General features: G+C 33.6%; 1 protein-coding gene and 1 pseudogene across 1 annotated transcript; one reads left to right on the top strand and one right to left on the bottom strand.

The window, feature by feature from the left end:
• Positions 1-6222: 6222 nt before the first annotated feature.
• Positions 6223-7760, top strand: LOC133199099 (uncharacterized). Its single transcript, XM_061334974.1, has 2 exons — positions 6223-6485; positions 6863-7760. The coding sequence occupies exons 1-2, from the start codon at positions 6274-6276 to the stop codon at positions 7758-7760; spliced, it is 1110 nt and encodes a 369-aa protein (XP_061190958.1). The 5' UTR covers positions 6223-6273.
• A 549-nt stretch (positions 7761-8309) lies between these two features.
• LOC133198617 (uncharacterized) lies at positions 8310-10537 on the bottom strand (annotated as a pseudogene).
• Positions 10538-20394: the final 9857 nt, after the last annotated feature.

Raw genomic sequence — 20394 nt, 5'->3', positions numbered from 1 at the left:
GGCGAAATTTTGGATGATCTCAATTTCAGCCTCATTAGTTGTGATAAATGCAAGCAATTCACAAATCATTTCATGAAGTAGTAAAGTGTTTTAGAAATTTCCAACAAATTGGAAATTATGTCAATAAAACATGCACCTTTTAGCACAAGTTTTGCTTATTTGTCCCCAACCGATGCAACCGGAGGGGATTAAAAGTTTCCTCTGAGTCCGTCCGTCTGTTTGTCAGTCTGTCCAACTTGGTTTTCCACACTTTTTTAAGTCACCTGAGTAAACTCAGGTGACCTATTGCTATCCGTTTTTGTCCGTCGTCGTACGTCGTTCGTCGGTCGTAAACTTTTGAACATTTTTAGCTTCTTCTCTGAAACCGCTCAACCAATTTCAACCAAATTTGACATATAGCATGTATGGGAGAAGGGGAACAAAAATTTTGAATTTCATGGTCCCTGCCCCCCTGGGGCCTGAGGGGTTGGGCTAAAACCACCAAAATTAATGCAATCTTTAAAAATCTTCTTTACTCCTGGACATCAAGCAGTCAAACTGTTGGCATCATTGTAATAAGCATTGAGTCCTCCACCAAAATTGTGAAATTCATGGCCCCAGGGTCAGGGGTTCTGGTGCTAGGGCGGGGCTATATAGATCATATAGTGAAAGTGCATTATTTCTTTGAAAATCTTCTTCTCTGCTCCTGGGTGTTAAATGAACTAAGTATATAGTTATGATGAGTAAGAGTGCCTCTTCCAAAATTGTGAAATTCATGGCCCCAGGGTCTGGGATTCTGGTGTTAGGGTGGGGCTCTATTCATTATATAGTGAAAATGCATTAATTCCTTGAAAATCTTCTTCTCTGCTCCTGGGTATTAAATAAACTAAGTATATAGTTATGATGAGTAAGAGTACCTCTTCCAAAATTGTGAAATGTATGGCCCCAGGGTCAGGGGTTCTGGTGTTAGGGCGGGGCTCTATTGATTATATAGTGAAAATGCATTAATTCATTGAAAATCTTCTTCTCTGCTCCTGGGTATTAAATTCAGTAACTAAGTACATAGTTATGATGAGCAAGAGTGCCTCTTCTAAAATTGCGAATTTCATGGCCCCAGGGTCAGGGGTTCTGGTGTTAGGGCGGGGCTCTATTGATCATATAGTGAAAATGCATTATTAATTCATTGAAAATCTTCTTCTCTACTCCTGGGTATTATTGAAACGCATTAAATACATAATTATGATAATCAAGGATGCCTCTTCCAAAATTGTGAAATTCGTGGCCCCTGGATCAGGGGTTCTGGTGTTAGGGCGGGGCTCTATTGATTATAAAGTGAAAATGTTTTAATTCTTTAAAAATCTTTTTCTCTGCACCTGGGTATTATTTAAACAAACTAAGTACATTGTTATGATAAGCAAGGATGCCTCTTCCACAATTATGAAATTCATGGCCCCGGGGACAGGAGTTCTGGTGCTAGGGCGGGGCTATATAGATCCTATAGTGAAGGTGAATTATTTCTTTGAAAATCTTCTTCTCTGCCCCTGGGTATTGTTTAAACAGACTAAGTACATTGTTATGATACACAAGGATGCCTCTTCCAAAATTGTGAAGGGGGGGGGGGGGGGGGCTTCTATTGATTATAAAGTGAAAAAGCAAAATTTCTTTGAGAATATTCTTTTCTGCTTCCGGTTAAAAAAGCAAAGAAGCTAAGTGTATAGTTATGATGAGCAAGAATGCTTCTTTCAGAGTAGTTAATTTCATGACCCCTGGGTCAGATGTGCTGGTGTGAGGGTGGGGCTCTTGATAATATAGTGAAAATGCATTAATTCTATTAAATAATCCTGTTTGCTCCTTAGTGTTTAGCAGATAAACAAAGTGATTAGTTATGATGAGCAAACCTATGGTTCCAGGGTCAGAAGCTCTGGTGTTTTTTTTTGGGGGGGGGGGGGTCTATTGATAATATAGTGAATCTGTAGTAAAAATGCATTATTTCTTTAAAAATCTTCTCCGCACCTGGGCATATCTGAGGCAAATAGAGTAAAAATTTTTATGAGGAAGGGAATTTTTACAAGATTTTTGAACATCTGGACCATTTGGTCAAGTGTTCTAATCCTGGCCAGGGCTCTATTAGTTTGTATTCTACTGAGAGGAGTTATTCCCCTTTGCCATTTACTTTTTATAATTTATCACTGTAAATAATGTACTTGAAAGGTAAATAGAATAAGAGAATTATGCAAAAACTTTTATTGTATAATACAAAAAGTACTTTCATTGTTTTAATGATCAGATAGACTTGTAAGTAGTAGATAAATAAAAATGAGACAAAAATAACTTGTCTTATTAAATGTTCATCAAAGACCAAGAGAGGCCAATGTAAGAAATTTCAACAAGGGATTAAAATAGTGCAGAAGCATTGATAATTTGTTAATATACTGTATGGTGATAGTGATAAATGGGGAACAGATTAGAACCTAATTTATGAACTGTTAATGAATATTAAGACCAATTATTTTGTTGATCATGATCACCGTATTTCTTTTTTCTTTTGGGCAACAAAGTTTCACCTTTCAGTTCATTTTATACTCTATGCATCCTTTAAATTATTGTATCATAGTCAGGTGACCGTTAAGGCCCTTGGGCCTCTTGTTTCTAAATGCTTGCAGATATTGAGCTGATTTTTGGTATGTGAGTGAATCCTGATGAGTTACAGATGAGGTTTTCATTTCGTTCCGCTTCATTGATTTTTGACGGAATTATGGTATTTTCCATTTTTAACGGGAACTAGATTACACTTGCCGGTAGGGGACTAGTGTTGCTAATGCAATACTCTCAGAATGCTTGTTTGTATTTTGATACACGGGATGTAGAGTTGTTTAATTTAGATGTAACACATTGAGACATTTAAATAGAAGAATTTGAAGGATTACCCTTTTGCATCTGAAATTCCATTAATCGAGATTTTAATAATATCTCTGGAATAAAAAGGGTAGGCAGGTCAGAATTCCTCTGATGTTAAGGAAAACCTACAGACCCTTCGTATGAGATCGTATAAATTAAGGTTCATTGACGGAAGAGGAAGATCGTTCAAAGTTTGTAAATGATGACGGCTTGGGGTTAAAAGCTGAGTGGAGTGGAGTCTGTATCATAACAGTAGAGAAAGTTAAGAAAATTATAAAAAAAAAAAAAAAAAAAAAAATGATTTCCCATACATACAATCATTCCCTTGCAATGTAGATTTGGATTTGTGTAAAAAGAATGAAATAAGAAACAAAAGATTAAAAAAAAATATAACAAATAAACAAAAAGATAATGACCTTTAAATGACAGCAGAGGAACATCTGAATATGTTTTCATAACAAAGAGTAGGTGATACATGAACGACATTGAAACTAGGCTTTGATATATGATTGCATTCCTATTCCAAACTAACAAACCTGTGTAGAAGTGTTGGCAGCTTTAATATTAGACAGATAAATAGCAATTATTAGAGTATTTTTGTAGCTAACAACTGCACTGAGAAGTGAATAATTAAGATGCATGATTTATTTTTAACTACCACATAAAAATTGAAATACAGAGGGGGCAGAATTTTCAATTATTGAATTTTTATTTTAAAAAATTCTTAAACAAACCTACCCTACTCTTTGGAAACACATGGACCCCTCCCAAATGGTAAAGACATGAAGTCATTTATCTAAAGAAAATTAATTTTAATGTTTGATATTTTGTTAGCATTGATGTGGGATTCACCCTGGAAATAATTCCAGGATTTGTGCATGCACATTTTTTTACTATCAAAGTGCAAGGTATCCTCTTAGTTGACATTTGATGATTTGATTGTCATTTTATAGTTTTTATTCATATTTTGTAAATATTTTTACATTACCCTTTTTCTGCTTAGATTTGTGTAAATGCTATAAAAATAGATTTAGAGTGGCATGGAGTCATGGAATTGCAACAGAATAGAGTTGAAAAGATTTATTTCCTTACACTGTCCACTCAACAATTCTCCCTCCTTCCCTCTCTTATTTCTGTCTGCAGGAGTTATAGTGTTGATTTCGACTTTAGTGTACTTTTAATTTGTATGACCCTTATTGACAACCGAATAAGTAAAGGGAAAAACTAATGACCTTTAAATGTCAACAATGGGAATGGCTTGTGTGTTAAATTGGCTTTTTGTTTTAGAAAACAGACACTGAGTGAAATGTACATACGCTTTCATCCCAAATAGGCCAGAAGTCTTGACAGATTTAATTAAAGTATTTGAATTGCTTACTAAGTAAAACAAACGCAGTACAGTTAAGGCTACTCATGAAGATGATATGGTAATGAGGTCATGAGGTTTGACGTCATGACAGTCGCTCCGCCCTGATAGATCTATATAAGGAAATAGAGCTCAAAAAAGACATTTAACGATGATTGCGAGAATTTGTAATGAATATCTGTATTTTCATGTTTAAATAAATAAACATTAGTGATTTTCTTTTATATAAAAACAAAACGTCTTCGAAATAATTCTCTTTTTTTTGGTGTCGTTTGGCTTCAGCCAAGCGCTTGCACTCGGTGTCACGGAATGTTGTTTACATCTGAAAACGTGGCGACAGCAGCTGAGATATGCAATGGATAAATGCAACAAGCAGGCAATCTTTAAAGAGAATATGGATAAAATAAGAGACCTAGGTCTTGTTTATCTACTTGATAAGAAGATGATGACGTTATTTCGGGAAATCATGGAAAACTGGGACGATCTGCACCACCTACCTCCTATCTGTTCATTTTAGGTGTGTATGCGCATATGTATCAACATGTAGACATACTATTGTTTACATCAATGTAAAATAACCGTGTACATGTACAACAAGATGTATTATTACAGTCCGTTACAAACTGTGATGCAGTGCCTTCTGTGTATGACATGCTCCCCCCCCCCCCCCCCCCGCACATTTGGCCCTATAAAAGTTGCACATTTTTAACAATATAATTTGCGAATAAGAATTCTTGTCATTCAGCTTACTTTTGAAACAATATGTGTAACAATGCAAATCTGCAATGATACAAAAGTTATTTAATGCCTTAACAATTTAATGCATTTATATGTATTTACTATATTACTGTGGATCACTATAATAATTCATTTCTTACATGAACAGTTTCATTCATTGATTCAGTTAACATACAATGATGTTATCTTTCGGCATATAAACATGTTACATAATATAAAATGCACAGCATGACATGGTAACAAATAATAATTTAGATGCAATCACACTTGTAGTGTATATGTGAAGTCAAACTGCACAGTGCACTATGTATGTCACTGTAAATACAAGAGTACAAGAGCCTATTAATTTTAATTTATACCTTTGGCAATCAAAAATACCAATCAAAAATAAATGAAATTTAAGATTTCAGGTTTTTAGCTATTCTTCATATTTTAAATTTATTTTTACAACTTTTATCTATCTGTATCACTAGGCTGTAAATTTGTAGAATTTCTATATTATTTAATGAAGATAAAATATCTAAATTTTCATTCGTCTGACTGCACGTAATTATGTATATACATGTATTTTTTAACTGTTTATATGTTTATTTTTTTATCATTGTAAATACCAGGTGTTGTAGGCTGAAGAATGAATAAAACTGGCATTTACAACACCCAGAATTATCATAATAGATGCATCAATTTCTCCAGTGGGTATGAACATTACTAATAAATTATAAAAAGCATTTCACATTGATTTTATAATATGCCAGTGTAATATTTTTTTTGTCAATTTTATATAGGTGAAAGAATTAAATGTTACCTCTAGTATATTGATTTTATTATTTTTTTTACTTTAACTATAGCTACCAATCTGCTCTTGCCAATGTTATAGGTTTCAATTTCTCAAAAAAATAATGTATAAAAGTTTGTTTCCATTTATTTTATGAATTTCAGAAAATATAGTATATCATGGACTCATGGTTTGTTTTGCACAATGCGATGTCATTTCATTTTACAATAGTTATCATATTGTTTTTCACTCATTACATATATATTGTGTTGTAAATACTCCCAAACAATTAAAACAATTCATTCAATCAGGCAGCACGTGTATTCACCAATCAAGTAAAAAGATATGCTCCTCATGGCCGTAGGAACCTTGGGGGGGGGGGGGGGTGCCTCCCAATGATTTTGCTGACATACAGAATACTATAAAAAGCTGCATAGCTATAATATGCTTATGCAACCTCAATGGGGGACCGGAGTGAGTTATCTTATCTTGCACCGCGAGAGGTCGCCACAGGAAAATGCGGTCCAACACAAAACAGCTGATAATGGCATATCTGCATCTTATCAGTATCTGTATTCTCAAAGAAAGCGAACGTGTTTTATATTGTTTTAAGAGGAAAATGTATACAATGGCAACTAATTTTGGTTCAATGACTATTCCTGAATTAAGAAAGGAACTCGAAAAATTTGGTGCAAAAAAATCAGGACGAAAAAGAGAGCTTGTAGAAAGGTACGTATTGTTTTACATTTTATGATTCTTATCTGTTTTACTTAAAATACTTACGCGATTATTCCAATCAGTATGAAGTAAGGACGCAGAAGTATGAAAAAGACAATAATTAATTCCGATTCTATACCTTTGCTGGACAAAATGTATTGCAGAACTTTTCAAACTGGTTTTACGACGTAACCCGAATTTCCTAGTCATTTATGTACGGGGCATAAATTAAAAATATACTCCATATTTTATAATTTTTTGGCAAATTAACAGATATACAGCGCTCAGAAATGTGTATTAAAATCAATGGTTAATTTTGTTTTGTAGAAGAAATGTCGACTAGGCCCATATAATGTATGAATAGTAACAGCTTATTTTGTTTTAAACAGGCTTGAGGCATACACACGCAATGCCCACTGCTCCAGGACAGACCTCACTACTGCTCAAGATTATGTGATGGCCTTACCTGATCCTCAAAAATATGAAGATCTAAACAGTGACAAGAATTTTCCTGGGTGTAATATGGATAACATCACCACATACTTGGCACAGTTCAATAAAAATCTGGAATCAAAAGCAAGGAATTTGTACAATGATGGATTTATTAAGTACATCCGTACCACTGCAGACAATTCCCTATGGTATGTTAGGAGTGCCATTAGAGCAGAGATGTCAAAGTCTGTAGTGTATACTATAGACATTGTGATGGAAAATGATGGCAACTTTGCAGAGTGCCAGTGCGAGTGTGCAGCTGGAATGGGACCACTTGCGCACTGTAAACATATATGCACAGCCCTGTATGCATGTCTTTCCTTTAAGACAAATGGAATTGTGAAAACGGAACAAACATGCACACAAAGGCTGCAGACATTTCACAGAGTGAGGCCACATAGAGGAACCCCTATGAAAGCGAATAACCTGGACATGCCGGGATGTGATGAAGTTTGTAATTTTGCTGATGGATTTGATCCAAGGCCAATAGAATATAGGAACAATCCAGGATATAAATCATACTTCCAGAATGTATGCCTTTCTTATCCAGGAGTAAGCAAGACTCCTATATTTCAAACTTTCCCTCCAGCAAATATGAGGGGAATTGATGTGGACCATGACTATTTTACTTTTCAAGGTAGCTGCGAGTATTTGAACAGTATAAATGTTTCAAAGATAACAGAAGAAGAGGCACGGATTCTTAATTTAAATACAGCAAAACAGGCTGCATGCAATATGTGGCACGAAGATGCAAGCGTCTGCACTCTTCTGTGTTTGGCAGAATCTGCAAAATGACTGATAGAACAGACAAAAAAAACTAGCAGAGACACTTGTTACGAAACAACGTCGACTCCATTCAGCTCCAATTCTCCATGGACAAAAGTTTGAAAAAGTTGCCATCAAAAAATTCCAGGACATAACTGGACATACAGTATATGACACAGGAATTTGTGTAAGCCTAACAAATCCCTATTTGGCTGCTTCACCTGATGGCATCATTGATGAAGACACTGTTGTTGAAGTGAAGTGCCCTTATGTGGCAAGGAACGAAATGATTTGTGTATACATTCAATGATATTTTATTTTTCCAAATTCAAAGAAACGATACTTTCATTTCAGAGATGATAGGAAAACTAAAGTTTTTCTATGAAAATAATTTTAGGCCTGCTGTTCTGGAAAAAAATTATTTTAAATCTTATGAAGACTGTCATTGTCCAAAATAAAAGATTAAGATGCAGTCAGTTTGTGTTCATTTTAATTGTTATAGTAATGCACTAAGTTAGAAATTAAGACAACATCAAATATAAAACCAATATTTATAAATAATGAAAGCAATTCATGTTGCTATGCATACGATGGGACATTATAGGTTTTAAAATTGCATAACATAAAACAGACAAAAGTTATATGTGAGGACAGCTTTGTCTCTGAACTATTCATTGGTTCAGTTAAAATTTTAAAGGTTTTAGCAAGACCAATAATTCGCTCAATATGCACCCTTTTGCTCGAAATTTTTCTGTCTTGAAGTACAGTTGCACATGACATTCTGTTCTTTTTTTGAAAAATGTAGGTGTGTTTATCTGAATATTTTTGTGAACAAACATGTCTTACACATTGAATCCTTTATCAGCCATGATAGAGTCACAAGGATCACATAAATTCAGCAAACTGCTACGTTCCACTATTTGTCTGTCACTTGTTGAACCACCATATGCAGAAGATACATAGGAAACTAAGCCACCAGGGGTTGCACCAACCAGAATTTTCACTGTGTTCTTATTTTTGTATGTTGAGAATGTAGCTTGCTGGGATTTTGGTTGTTTTGGTTTTTTGATAGGACATTCTGTTCCATCAACTAGAACTCTGGTTTTTGGAAACTTTAGTTTAAAATCAGAGGGACAAAAATATTTCACAAGGGATTTCGGTGGCCATATATCAACTTCTCTCCACTGTTTGGACATAAATAGAATCCAGGTATAGAATATATTAGATACAGTTTTTTCTGAAATGCCGAATAATCTTGACAATTTGAAATTAGTTCTGTGTCTCCTTAATTTGATGAGAACAAGAAAAAATTGATCTGGAACACTGATATTTGTGACTTGGTGATAAACATAATTTAAAGAATATGCTGCAGGACCTAAAGTTCTTAATACAAAATAAAATTTAGAGATAGTTTCCAAACCAGTGTAAAAATGAATGCCAGCATCATCCTTTTCAAAGTTATCGATGCACATTGGTGGAAATGTTGGCGTTTGTGTTTCCACATTTTGACGAATTGTTTGCTGATCATCATGTTGACTTCAGACATTTTCATTAGTAGTACGGCTGTAATCACAGATAGTTTCTTCTACAATATTAATGTCATCAAAAAACACTTCTTCTGAACTGTGACTGGTAGATGCAATGTCTTCTATTAATTTTCTTTTGACACCCCTTGTCCTAGCTCTGTCAGCCCTGGCAAGTACAGCTGGGCTTGCTGGATCTGCCCATTGGAAAAGGCTGGGTACTGCTGTTCTCTTTAACCTCTTACTTAAAGGTGTATTTCCTGGAAATATATTGATGATATTCATCAATATTTTTAAGAAAAAAAAATATATTTCAAAGTTTTTTTCATTTCAGTATGTAAAACATTTAATGATTAATAAGAACATATGGATATGTAAAAATAAAATTAAAAAAAAAAATATGAATAAGTTTGACTGAAGATGCAAACTATTAATTAATTACTATGGCATTGTTTTTCTTTGTTTGATAATCAGGTTAGGTGATTAGACTAATGTAATTAACAAATGCAGAAGAAGTCATCATTTACCACAGGTGGTCTCATTGAACATAGAAATTTACGATGCCAGATGTTTACACAGGGCAGTTGTTTACGTATGTATGGCATGTTTCCGATAGTGCAAATCAGTGGGGGTGTACTCTTGGCATTTGATGTCAAGAGCTGTTGTTTACGATATAATTTAACTACTTTTGTTGATAAAAAATGAGACACATAAAGAAAGACTAAACTTTTCACTAAAACTAAAAAAAAAAAAAAAAAAAAAAAAAACTCAATAAAAACTCAAAATATGTCAATTGTCATTCGTGAAATTCGGCAGAACGTATCATATATTTTACTTGTATTTTGTTGATTTCATACCTAAAATTATAATTTTTTACCATAAATTATTTTGTGCATAATAAGTTTATGTAACATTTAAAAAATAGATGAGGAAATTTTTAGTATTTTACCGTGAACAGTCTCTGCTAAATAATCGCTTTCTTTGAAATGCGATCTGCACACCACAGCATAGGCAGAAGGTTCCCAGCTCTGAAAACGTGTTTCTCCTCGTCTAATTGCGTGAATCCATGATTTTCGCCTCGTTTGATCTTATGGGATAGCGTGTCCACCTCTATTACTACACCCAGGTACGCAACAGCAAGTCTCCGGCATGTTTCACGTGTGTATATGACAGCGATTTGTTTACATGTGCTATGGTAAAATCGTAATGATAATGCGCGAGCTAGTTCCGAAGGGGACCGCATTTTTCTGTGGCGCCACCTAAGGGAAAGATAACAGGCGCCGGTGTACCATTATACAACGCTGATGACTTTTTTAAAATATTTCTTTCTTTCTTTTTTCTTTCTTTTTTATTATTAATTTTTTTTTTTTGCTTATCAAGGAATTTTTGGTAGTTGATAGTGCTCTCCCCAACTAAAAATGTATGGTGCACCCCCTCCCTGTAATTGCTTCCTCGAGGCCTGCTCCATATTAGCTACATGTATAAACATATTATGCATATTCCAGGCAAGATTATTGAAATATTTTGATAATAAAAACAGTAGAATTAAAATATATACATGTAATATGCTTTCTATGTTTCTCAACACAAATGCACCCTCCATAATTGTATTTCATTTTGTTTTCAGAATTGATTTCATCCAAAGGAACATGATTGAACGGAAATATTTTGCACCTGCTCAGAATTCCCTTCACAACCTGCCTTTAAATTTGAAGAGCTGTATTTATTAAATATATTTTCTAGAAAAATAATACGTCAACTTTTTAACCGTACAGTGGTGTGAAAGTTTGAAGGCTGTTAAAATGTGCATTTATTTTGTTATTTGGTTTACCAAAAAGATCTATATTTCAGCAGGTATATTGTGTTCACTTGTTTTTTAAGAGAGAATCTGTTTCTTACAAAGTTTTTCCTATGATGACTATCTTGTGAGTGCATGGAATGATAGAAACTCAGAAAAGGAGAGACTACCCCCCCCCCCCCACTCCCCCATGTGATTTGTGCTGAAGTACTCATAGAATTAAAATCTGATGTAAACACAGTATTATAATTTATTTTTAACATGCAAGTACGGTAAATGGTATCAAAGGATCCAGAAGCAAACTGGTGTTGGTGGGGGTGGGGGGTTGTTAGACCTATAGAAAGAAAACAGGTTATTAATCACTGTTAATTACAGGTGAAAGCACTCCAATCCCTTCCTCCTGGTTCGACAAAACTTTTAACCTAGTCTAGAATCCCTGAACAGTAGAAGGTTTGATAGCTACCACGAGAATCACATAGAATGTATGTGAAAAAATTAATTCTGTTGGAGATCTTTTTTTTATTTGTGTGTGTACAGGGAGGGGTGGGTATAAATATTTAAATAATTGATTAGGGGACGTCTATTGTTTACTAGAAATGATTGAATCTTTTATTATTTTTAACCATGGGCATACATGATGGATGCTGCGTCAAATTTTAGGCATATTGTTAACCAGGCCTCTGAATTTCTATCAATAAGCCGTTATATGAGTGATCAGAGTGATATAATACCCCCTCTATACAAGTATATAAATACATATATATGCAAGGACAAGGCGATAACCCAAGAGGTAGGAATTTATTTTAAATTCTTTATTTTACTGTATAGTTTTTGAAAAGTGTTGCTCATTTCTTTGTAATTTATTTGGTAATTTATAATTTCCGATGAAATTATGAAAATACCCTATTTTTTGAATAATGGTGTTTGTTTTCAATGAATAACTTAAATATCTCTGAAATCTAAAATGAGCATCAGTTTTGAGATAGGATAGATACCAAGGGACAAACTGAAACATTGTGCAGTTTATTTTTTGTTTACCTTGCCCTTGCACTTTTTGGTTAAATTTGACATTTCATATTTTGACCCAAAATCGGATCCCACTGTATAGGGTCACATGATGACAAAAAATACCGATATGAAAAGCGATGAACATACTCTTCAAAATGCCATTAAGATATTTCAAATAGAGTTTCACGCTAAAAAATAAGATGGTTGAACTTTAAGTGTCTCGTTTTTGGTGCCTTTTAATGGAAAATGTTGCTTTAACTGTACTGCGAACTTGCTATGAAACATAACTGGTTTTGCTTTTGTAAGCAGACAAAATCACGGCTGGGCATGAGTAATAAAAAATCTTGATACCAATCTGGTTTCAATAAATCGGAATAAGAAAAATACATTATAAATATACGCTTTTCACAAGATCTGTATCACGTTTATTTGCATTTTATTTGTTCTAAAATTTTACTAATATTATTATATATAAATTTATCATATCACTTAAATAATAAATGTTCCTTAAAAGTTACAATACTTAAAAGCGAAAAGATAAGAGATGAAATATATGGAGATAACGAACAGTATTCAAGCTCAAAAGTCCATTAAACATACCAAATAGGTGCAGAGCAAACACGGACCTCCAAAACGTCAGAGGTGGGATCAGGTGCCATGAAGGAGTGAGCATCCCCTGCCGACCGGTCACATCCGCCGTGTGCTCTTGTCATGATCGGGAAATAATGGAAAAATCCGTCGACAATTCAGTGTGTAAATAATGGCCTAACAATTAGTATAAAAACGTCAGTCAGCATTTGACTAAATGAGAAAAAAAAACTTTTACTATGTATAAAAATATAAAATACACACAAAATAGAATCACACATTCAGTACAATTAAAATCACTTTTTCAAATTTGACATGGCTGACTCAATATGGTCATATTACATATTACCTAATGAAAATTTCATCATATTCAAAAGTGACCACTGATTATAATTCTATCAACAAATATTGATTGTAGTAAAAATGCTTTTTTATATTGTAAATTTAAAGGATAAAAACTTATTTTAGATAAAGCATAACACTTTACTCAGTCACTTTTTTTTCAGAGTTCTGCATGTATACAAGTAAGTGCATGCATTTTACTGAAAGGATATATTTAACTTTTGTAACACATCTTCATGGTCTGCAGTTAACTGAGACATGATTTCTCTATGTACGATGACGTCTCGAGAAATTTCAAACAAAATACATTTTCTTTTGCAACAGTCTGGATTTAAATGATTATATGTATTCCGCAATGTTGGTGTTGTTTTATAGGTTTTAGAGTTTGGACTGTAATATATTCTATGATCAAAGGGTTTTAAAATAAGATCAGTTGGTGGTGACCTTTGTCTATCAGAAAAACACTGTCCACATCTTCACACATTTCTTCACAACTCCAGCCAAAAATGTGAGATGAAATGGTTGATCAAGGGAAGGACTTTGTGATGTTTTAACTTCAATAATTTCAAGTACTGTATTTATTATTCTGACCCTTTCTTACTGAGGTTCATTTTGGCTTTAGACCTCTACTTTTTGCTAGCGCCATTTTAGTTAGACTAGTACCTAAAGATTTATAATTTTCATTTGATAAAGTCTTTAAGATTGTCACAGTAGCTTGCAGCAATCGTATAACTGCACATTAAAACCGGAAAACCGATGACATCTATTTTCGCAGTTAGAAAAAACTTGTTGTTTTCAGTTTGCATACTTTATATGGATCCTTCGGATGTGCAACATTCAATATTATAAAGATGATCTGTCTTTGTACTGGTATTTCAACAATTCCGTTCACAGAATGTGTAATAGTTTGAACTTCCTCAAATATATTTTTCAAAATTTCAAAATTTGAAATGGAATATTTGTAATTTGGCTGTTCTCTGGTGAAATGGGAAGTGATGGATTTTCTTGACGATCTTCTATTTCACCTGTATGGCATGTTAGTACCTCTCCCAGAGCTAGTAATGGTTCTTTCAGCATCCTGTTAAATATTAAGTAATAATGGTTTTCAAGAAAGAGGAAAGATTAATATGACAGATTATTGAGACAAAATACATATTAAATATTATACTCACTTTGTAAAAACTGCTTCTCTTTGAAGTGGTGTTTTTCTTCAATATATGTTGTCTTGTACTTGAAGATGCTGGTATTCTTTCTTTAAACGATACTCCCCCTTTCCGATTAAAGGCAATTTAACTTCTGCTTCTTGCATTTTTACAATTTTCCCTTAAGGTTAAAACGACTTCCTTTTCATTGACTTTTGAGTGAAGACCGTCCTTTTTTAGGTCACTTTTGATGACAGAGTCCATGCATTCATTGGCATTTTGGTAAAAAACCTAGTCCTGAAAGACTTCGCAACTCTGCAGAAATACAATTTTCTTTTTTTTATCAAATCTGCTTTGAATTTAACAAAATATTTTAAGAATAAGTTTCCATTTTGGTGTAATGACTTCCATTTTTCATATAAATTTTGCAGTTTATGGTCAAATTCTTCAGAACTCCTGCAATCCACTAATCCCATAATTTTGACTTCCCCTGTTCTTTTTCCAAAAATATCATCAATATACTCCTTGGCTTTGCTTTTTGGTATTCCTAGATCTTTAAGTTTTTTCTATGTTATCTTGCATGTGGATGTCATAAAAAATTCAACCAGTTATTGTTGTTTATCAGTTTAATATTAAAGCTGTCAACAAAACATAGCTTTGTCTATGTACATTGTTAATGAATGGCAGAGTCGTTGTCCCTGTGTGAGATTTAGAGGTCATTATTTACTCTTTTGCATTCTTCTCACACTAACCCAAAACCATGTTGCAAGGGAATGATTGCATGTAAGAGAAATCAAATTGTTTTAATAGCTTTCTGTACTCTTATGATAAAGACTCCAATCCATGACTCCACGAGACCCCACTCCACTCAGCTTTTAACCCAAGCCAAATGATGACTACAGGGCTTAATTTGCAGCATTCCACAAGCAAAGGGAGGGGTATCAAAATGAGTGAAATATTCTCGAATGGACGTTAAACAACAGACTAACTCTCCGATCTACATGTTTAAGATTAATTTCTCATAACTGTATTTCATTTTAAATGTGGTACAAGCTGCCTACATTATACTACCACAGGGCTTAATGTTGCTGATACTGCTACATTTCTTTTCTGCACCAACATTTCACACCGACTCCCTTGTCTTGGGCGTATTCATAAAATTTCTCTCTTCATTTATTCTTCTTAGTTAAATGTACGAATGTTCTTGGTACGATAAAACTACATTCAAATCCAATGGTTTACTGATAGGTCGGACCCTAACAATGTCGATCTATGACATAAAGCCAATCGCCGAGTCGCGGAACTGATTCGCGGGTTAGAATCGTGAATACTGGTCCTTCAGCAAAGACCAACATGTATAAACTGAAGTATGTTGGATAAAAAAAAAACCCTCACTGCTCAAAGGTTCTTAGACTATTAAGTGCCGAGTACGGGTCTAAAAATCTGCAAACCTGCGCGGGCATGTGATGGCGTCTCTATATGTAGAATTTTTTTCACAATTTAAGATCCCTCGGGGGGCACATATAATAATATCAGTATGATCACATTTGAAAAATATTTAAAAAATCGTGCTATTTTATCATTTTGATCATTTTCTAAAATGGAGGTACAACTGGACAAATTGACTTCAGTTTTTTATACGAATTGACTCATTGTGTACGACTTGGATTGTGTACCTGTTGACTGGAGTGGCAGTGGACATTTTTTTTTTTTGCAATCAAAACGTTTTCCTTAATATTGAGCTGCTTGTAAAATGTGCATTGGAAAATTTTAAATTCTCTCTACATGTAACAATATGGTCCCTTGAGGAATTTGAAGCTTTTAGGAATAAAACATGTACAACTTACATTGTACACATTTGAGCCCAAGTGATGACACAGAGACAATCTCAAAATTTCAGGAAAAATTTAGCTTATTTTCACTATGTCATGGGAGTAAACCTTAGAACACTATTTTTTCATTTAGTGGTTCTAAAATATTTCAGAACACTCTCCTATATTTTCATGTTTTATTATTTCCCAGGTTTCTATTTTGATTTTGAGATTCTGCTTGGTCTTATTTCCGAGCTTATTTGTATCTTATTTCGACATCTTATGTCAACTGTAATGAAAACACCAGTTTCAACAAACAAATTTTATTAACCTTTGCACAGACAACGAATAGTATAGAAAATAACTGTAAATTTCTGCCTTGTAGAAAAAATCCTAACACTTAACTAGTGAAAATCACCCCCAACCTAGCGTACGGAAACGCAAGCCCAACCTAACCGAGGGAAAAGGCCTAGGGTAATTAAGAAAAACCCCTATTTAATTAGGAATATCCTAAAACTCCCAACTTTTATATTTATGGCGAAATAAATTTATCAGGAGCAATAGACGAGAATTTAGTCGAAATATCTAATATCATAACATAATTCCTAGAGGTGCAACCTGTTAAATACCTAATAAACCTTTATTAAAGTGAAAGAACTTGCAGCAAATAAATGCTTTCCAAGTTCCCTCAGGTGTCGAACAGTTACACGGGTTTATATAGTCTTTGGAAACAATAGAATCTAGTGAGTACACCTCAGGGATATGAACTTTAACTGAAATTAGTAACATCCCAAAGGTGAACTTCCGTATTGATAGTCAATGAGATTAGAGATCATCAAACGTTAAACATTACCCTAAGGATTTGATGGAAGTAACACGTGCTAGTATCTTAAAACGTTTGTAAAAATAAACAAATGATATAGGGGAATATGGCAGTATACAAATATATGCATGAACACATCAATAATGACATAATATTTAAAATACAAGACAAAAATGTATACATCAAAATTCATTCCTGCTACACTCCCCCCTCCTTGGGATAAATGATATTATTTATTTAAAATAACACTAAATGTAAAGCAGGAATAATTAATCATTAAGCAGTAAATCATGATTATTACATCATTACATACAAATGATAATGTTAAAAGAAATGAAAAACAATTATCTAGCATTTAAATGTTCCTATCCTTTTACTGTCTTTGTGAAAGTAGGTCCCTCAGAGCCTGTTGGTTACTACAAAACAATCCTCTCTTTGCTCTATCACCACTTGTCAAAGCAATAAACCATGATTATTATATAATTACATACAAATTATAATGTAAAAAGAAATGAAAAACAATTATCTAACATTTAAATGTTCATATCCTTTAACTGTCTTTTTGCATGTTGGCCCCCAGAGCCTGTTGGTTACTACAAAACAGTCCTCTCCTTGCATTAACCACTTACTGGTCCCTCGCATTTGTCTCCTCCCAGACAGGGGTACCTGCAGTCGAGAGAGTTGCTGTATTCCTCCGTAACCTTGCTTCTTCTAGCCGGAATTGGTCTCGGGCATGGCTAACTGGTGCCAGGGGCATCATTCCGTTCCAAGGGTCAACAAACAAATGTTTCGGACCCCGCAGGTAGGTTAAGGCTTCCCGTAGAATATCACAATGCACTCTGTGTCTTCATATCTCTGAACTACCAAAATATGACGTCATAATGGAAAGTGAAGTCAAGTCACTGCAAACTTGAGAACTTGACGGGGAGAGTGTCATGAACTTTACACTTTATTTCAAACTGCATGTAAGTGCTAGATAGGTTTTCGGCTTGACCAAGATCAGGTGCCCATGTTGGTTGCAGATTAACAAAAAAATCAGGTCAAATGAAATGTATTACAAGTATGTTCTATGTAACACTACATCCTGTTGGCAGATTGAAATTTCTGTCAAACGGTTAAAAAGATTTCACTCTAACTATAGCTGAGACCCAAGTGGGCTACGGACTATACAAATTCAGGCATAACATTTATCTTTATCATATTCAACTTCACAAACAAAGTATAATTCAAATACAAACTCTTCCCAAATTATTGTCTGAGCAAAACAAATCACATAATTCATTTCCATTTAAATGTTACCATATATAAAGGACATGGGTAAATTTGTTTATTTGGACATTTGAAATAAAAATACATTAAAGTACTTTCAATTTTTCTAAATATACTGTATATTGGGATGAGAAAATTTCAAACTTATTTGGTAATACTCAGAGAAAAACTGTGTCAGATATTTTTTGATTGACTATTTTGAGACCTTGGGCTACGGACTATACATGTAGTATTTACATTGAATGAGAGACCATAGAAAAATAGTTGCCTTTTTCAGTAAATATTTCTTAAAATTATCATCCTGGAGTTCACATGTGTTTAATAAATCCTTTCATTTGGATATTAAATCAATTTATACAAAATCCTGTGAAATTTAACAAAATAAAACAAAAACTTTATATAAATTCACAATAAGAGTAAAATATAAATAGTCAGAACAAAATAATACATGTCAGAATTGCATGTAATTGGTGTTTGATAATAAAATATTGTTTAAAACCATCTAAAGACCAAGAATGAGCTTTAATTTAGCATCCGAGAAGGATAAATTTCATGTAAGCACGGGGGCTACGGACTATACCATTAAACATTTCTATTGTGGACAATTAACTTAAAGAAAATATAATTGTTTAAATAAATTTTGGGCATTTTTTTTTATTAATTGGTTTTCGATAACAGTTCACACCACTTAGTTTGAGTATTTATAATACCATACTTAAAAATCAATTGTCTAATGTACTTTGTACTTTCAATGCCAAATGAAATTCCAGTTCAACTAATTAAAGCATAATTGGTGTTCAAACTATAATGAATAAAAGCAACAGGAGCTGAAATTAAATCAATTTAAGGCATGATTTTTGTGTGGGGGAGGGGTTACGGACTATATTCATTATTGCTTCATATATTTTTTTCCGATTTAATGTAAAGCATATAACTCAAGATGGTCATTCAAAAGGTGTATCAGTATATAATTTATCGTAAACATGATTGACCATTTGAAGTAAAAAACATAATAGTACAATATTTACTCCATAAAGAATCAATGCTTTTTTTAAAATTAGCAATTCAGTGACAAGTAGATTGGGTGGCGCAATTATAAGAGTGTACTAAATTGCAAAGTAAGGAGTTGATCCTTATGTTTTGGGATCATATCCTACAATGGGATGTTAAGACTGGTCGATGAGAACTAATAAATCATTGAATTCCCATTTTGCTGTAGATACAAGTAGGAAAAAAAATCTCTTGCTAATACAGAAGTACGGTTATATGGTCTGTAAATTTGCTAAATTTATTTGTAGAGTCCGTAGCCCTTTTGTAAGTAGGATTTGTGTGGCTAAATATTCTTTTAAAAATATTCCAATGCTAATCATTGTAAATGGATTGATAGTATGTATCACAAGAAGGAAAACTTTATCATGTATATTTAGAAATACGTTGTGACCACAAACATAACAGGGCAGACTACAGAAGCAAGCTTTTAGTTGAAAAATGTTAATTTTCGACTATTTTATTTTTAATTACAGTGGTATTTGTATTTAAAAACATTGCATTTGTTCGAATAAACATATTTTTGTATTGTAGTTATTGTATCAATAATGTATATGACTTTCTGTAAGTTATTATATTGGGGCTACGGACTATACAGGGTTATGGACACCAATCATTCTTCTATAACTTCTTTCGGTGTTAGCGCAAAAGCTATTCATTACTGTTTTTTTACTTTATTGGGAACTGTGAAAATATTAAACGAGAGCATGATTAATTCTATATTCTTTTGTTGAAAACAAACTATAATGAAATATGGGGCTACGGACTAAACAAAATATTAGACCAGTATGGAAAATAAAATACAAAATGTGCACACATTTTACAATATAACCACTATATTTTTCTCATATTACTCTTTTGATGCCCCCGGATCGAAAGATCCCGGGGGTATATTGTTTTTGTCCTGTCTGTCTGTCTGTCTGTTTATCTGTTCGTCTGTCTGTCTGTCTGTTGTGAACTTTAACCTTGTCCATAACTTTTGATTGGTTGGAGCTATGACTTTCATATTTCACATGTGTATTCTTTGTGACAAGACCTTTCTTTGGGTACCATCATATTTGACCTTGACCTTGGAGTTTGACCCACTTTTGGAAAATTTTATGAGACTTCAACCTTGGCCATAACTTCTGAACAGTTGGGGCTTGGGGTTTCAAACTTCACATGTGTATTCTTTGTGACAAGGCCTTCCTTTGGATACCGACAACTTTGACCTTTTGACCTTGACCTTGGAGTTTGACCTACTTTTGAAAAACTTTAACTTTGGCCATAACTCTTGAACAGTTCGTGCTTGGGGTTTCAAACTTCACATGTGT

This window comes from Saccostrea echinata, unplaced genomic scaffold, assembly GCF_033153115.1.
Source record: "Saccostrea echinata isolate AGI-Se365-2 ecotype Australia unplaced genomic scaffold, CSIRO_AGI_Sech_v1 ptg000033l, whole genome shotgun sequence".
Classification (NCBI taxonomy): Eukaryota; Metazoa; Mollusca; class Bivalvia; order Ostreida; family Ostreidae; genus Saccostrea; species Saccostrea echinata.
The sequence above is the reverse complement of the archived record's forward strand: the minus strand, read 5'-3'. Positions and strand labels throughout refer to the sequence as shown.

Bases quoted from the DNA above. Each gene is read 5' to 3' on its own strand.
- LOC133199099 (XM_061334974.1), top strand. From the start codon at position 6,274: ATGCGGTCCAACACAAAACAGCTGATAATGGCATATCTGCATCTTATC. The intron at 6,486-6,862 runs GTACGTATTGTT...TGTTTTAAACAG, and splicing joins AAAAGAGAGCTTGTAGAAAG to GCTTGAGGCATACACACGCA.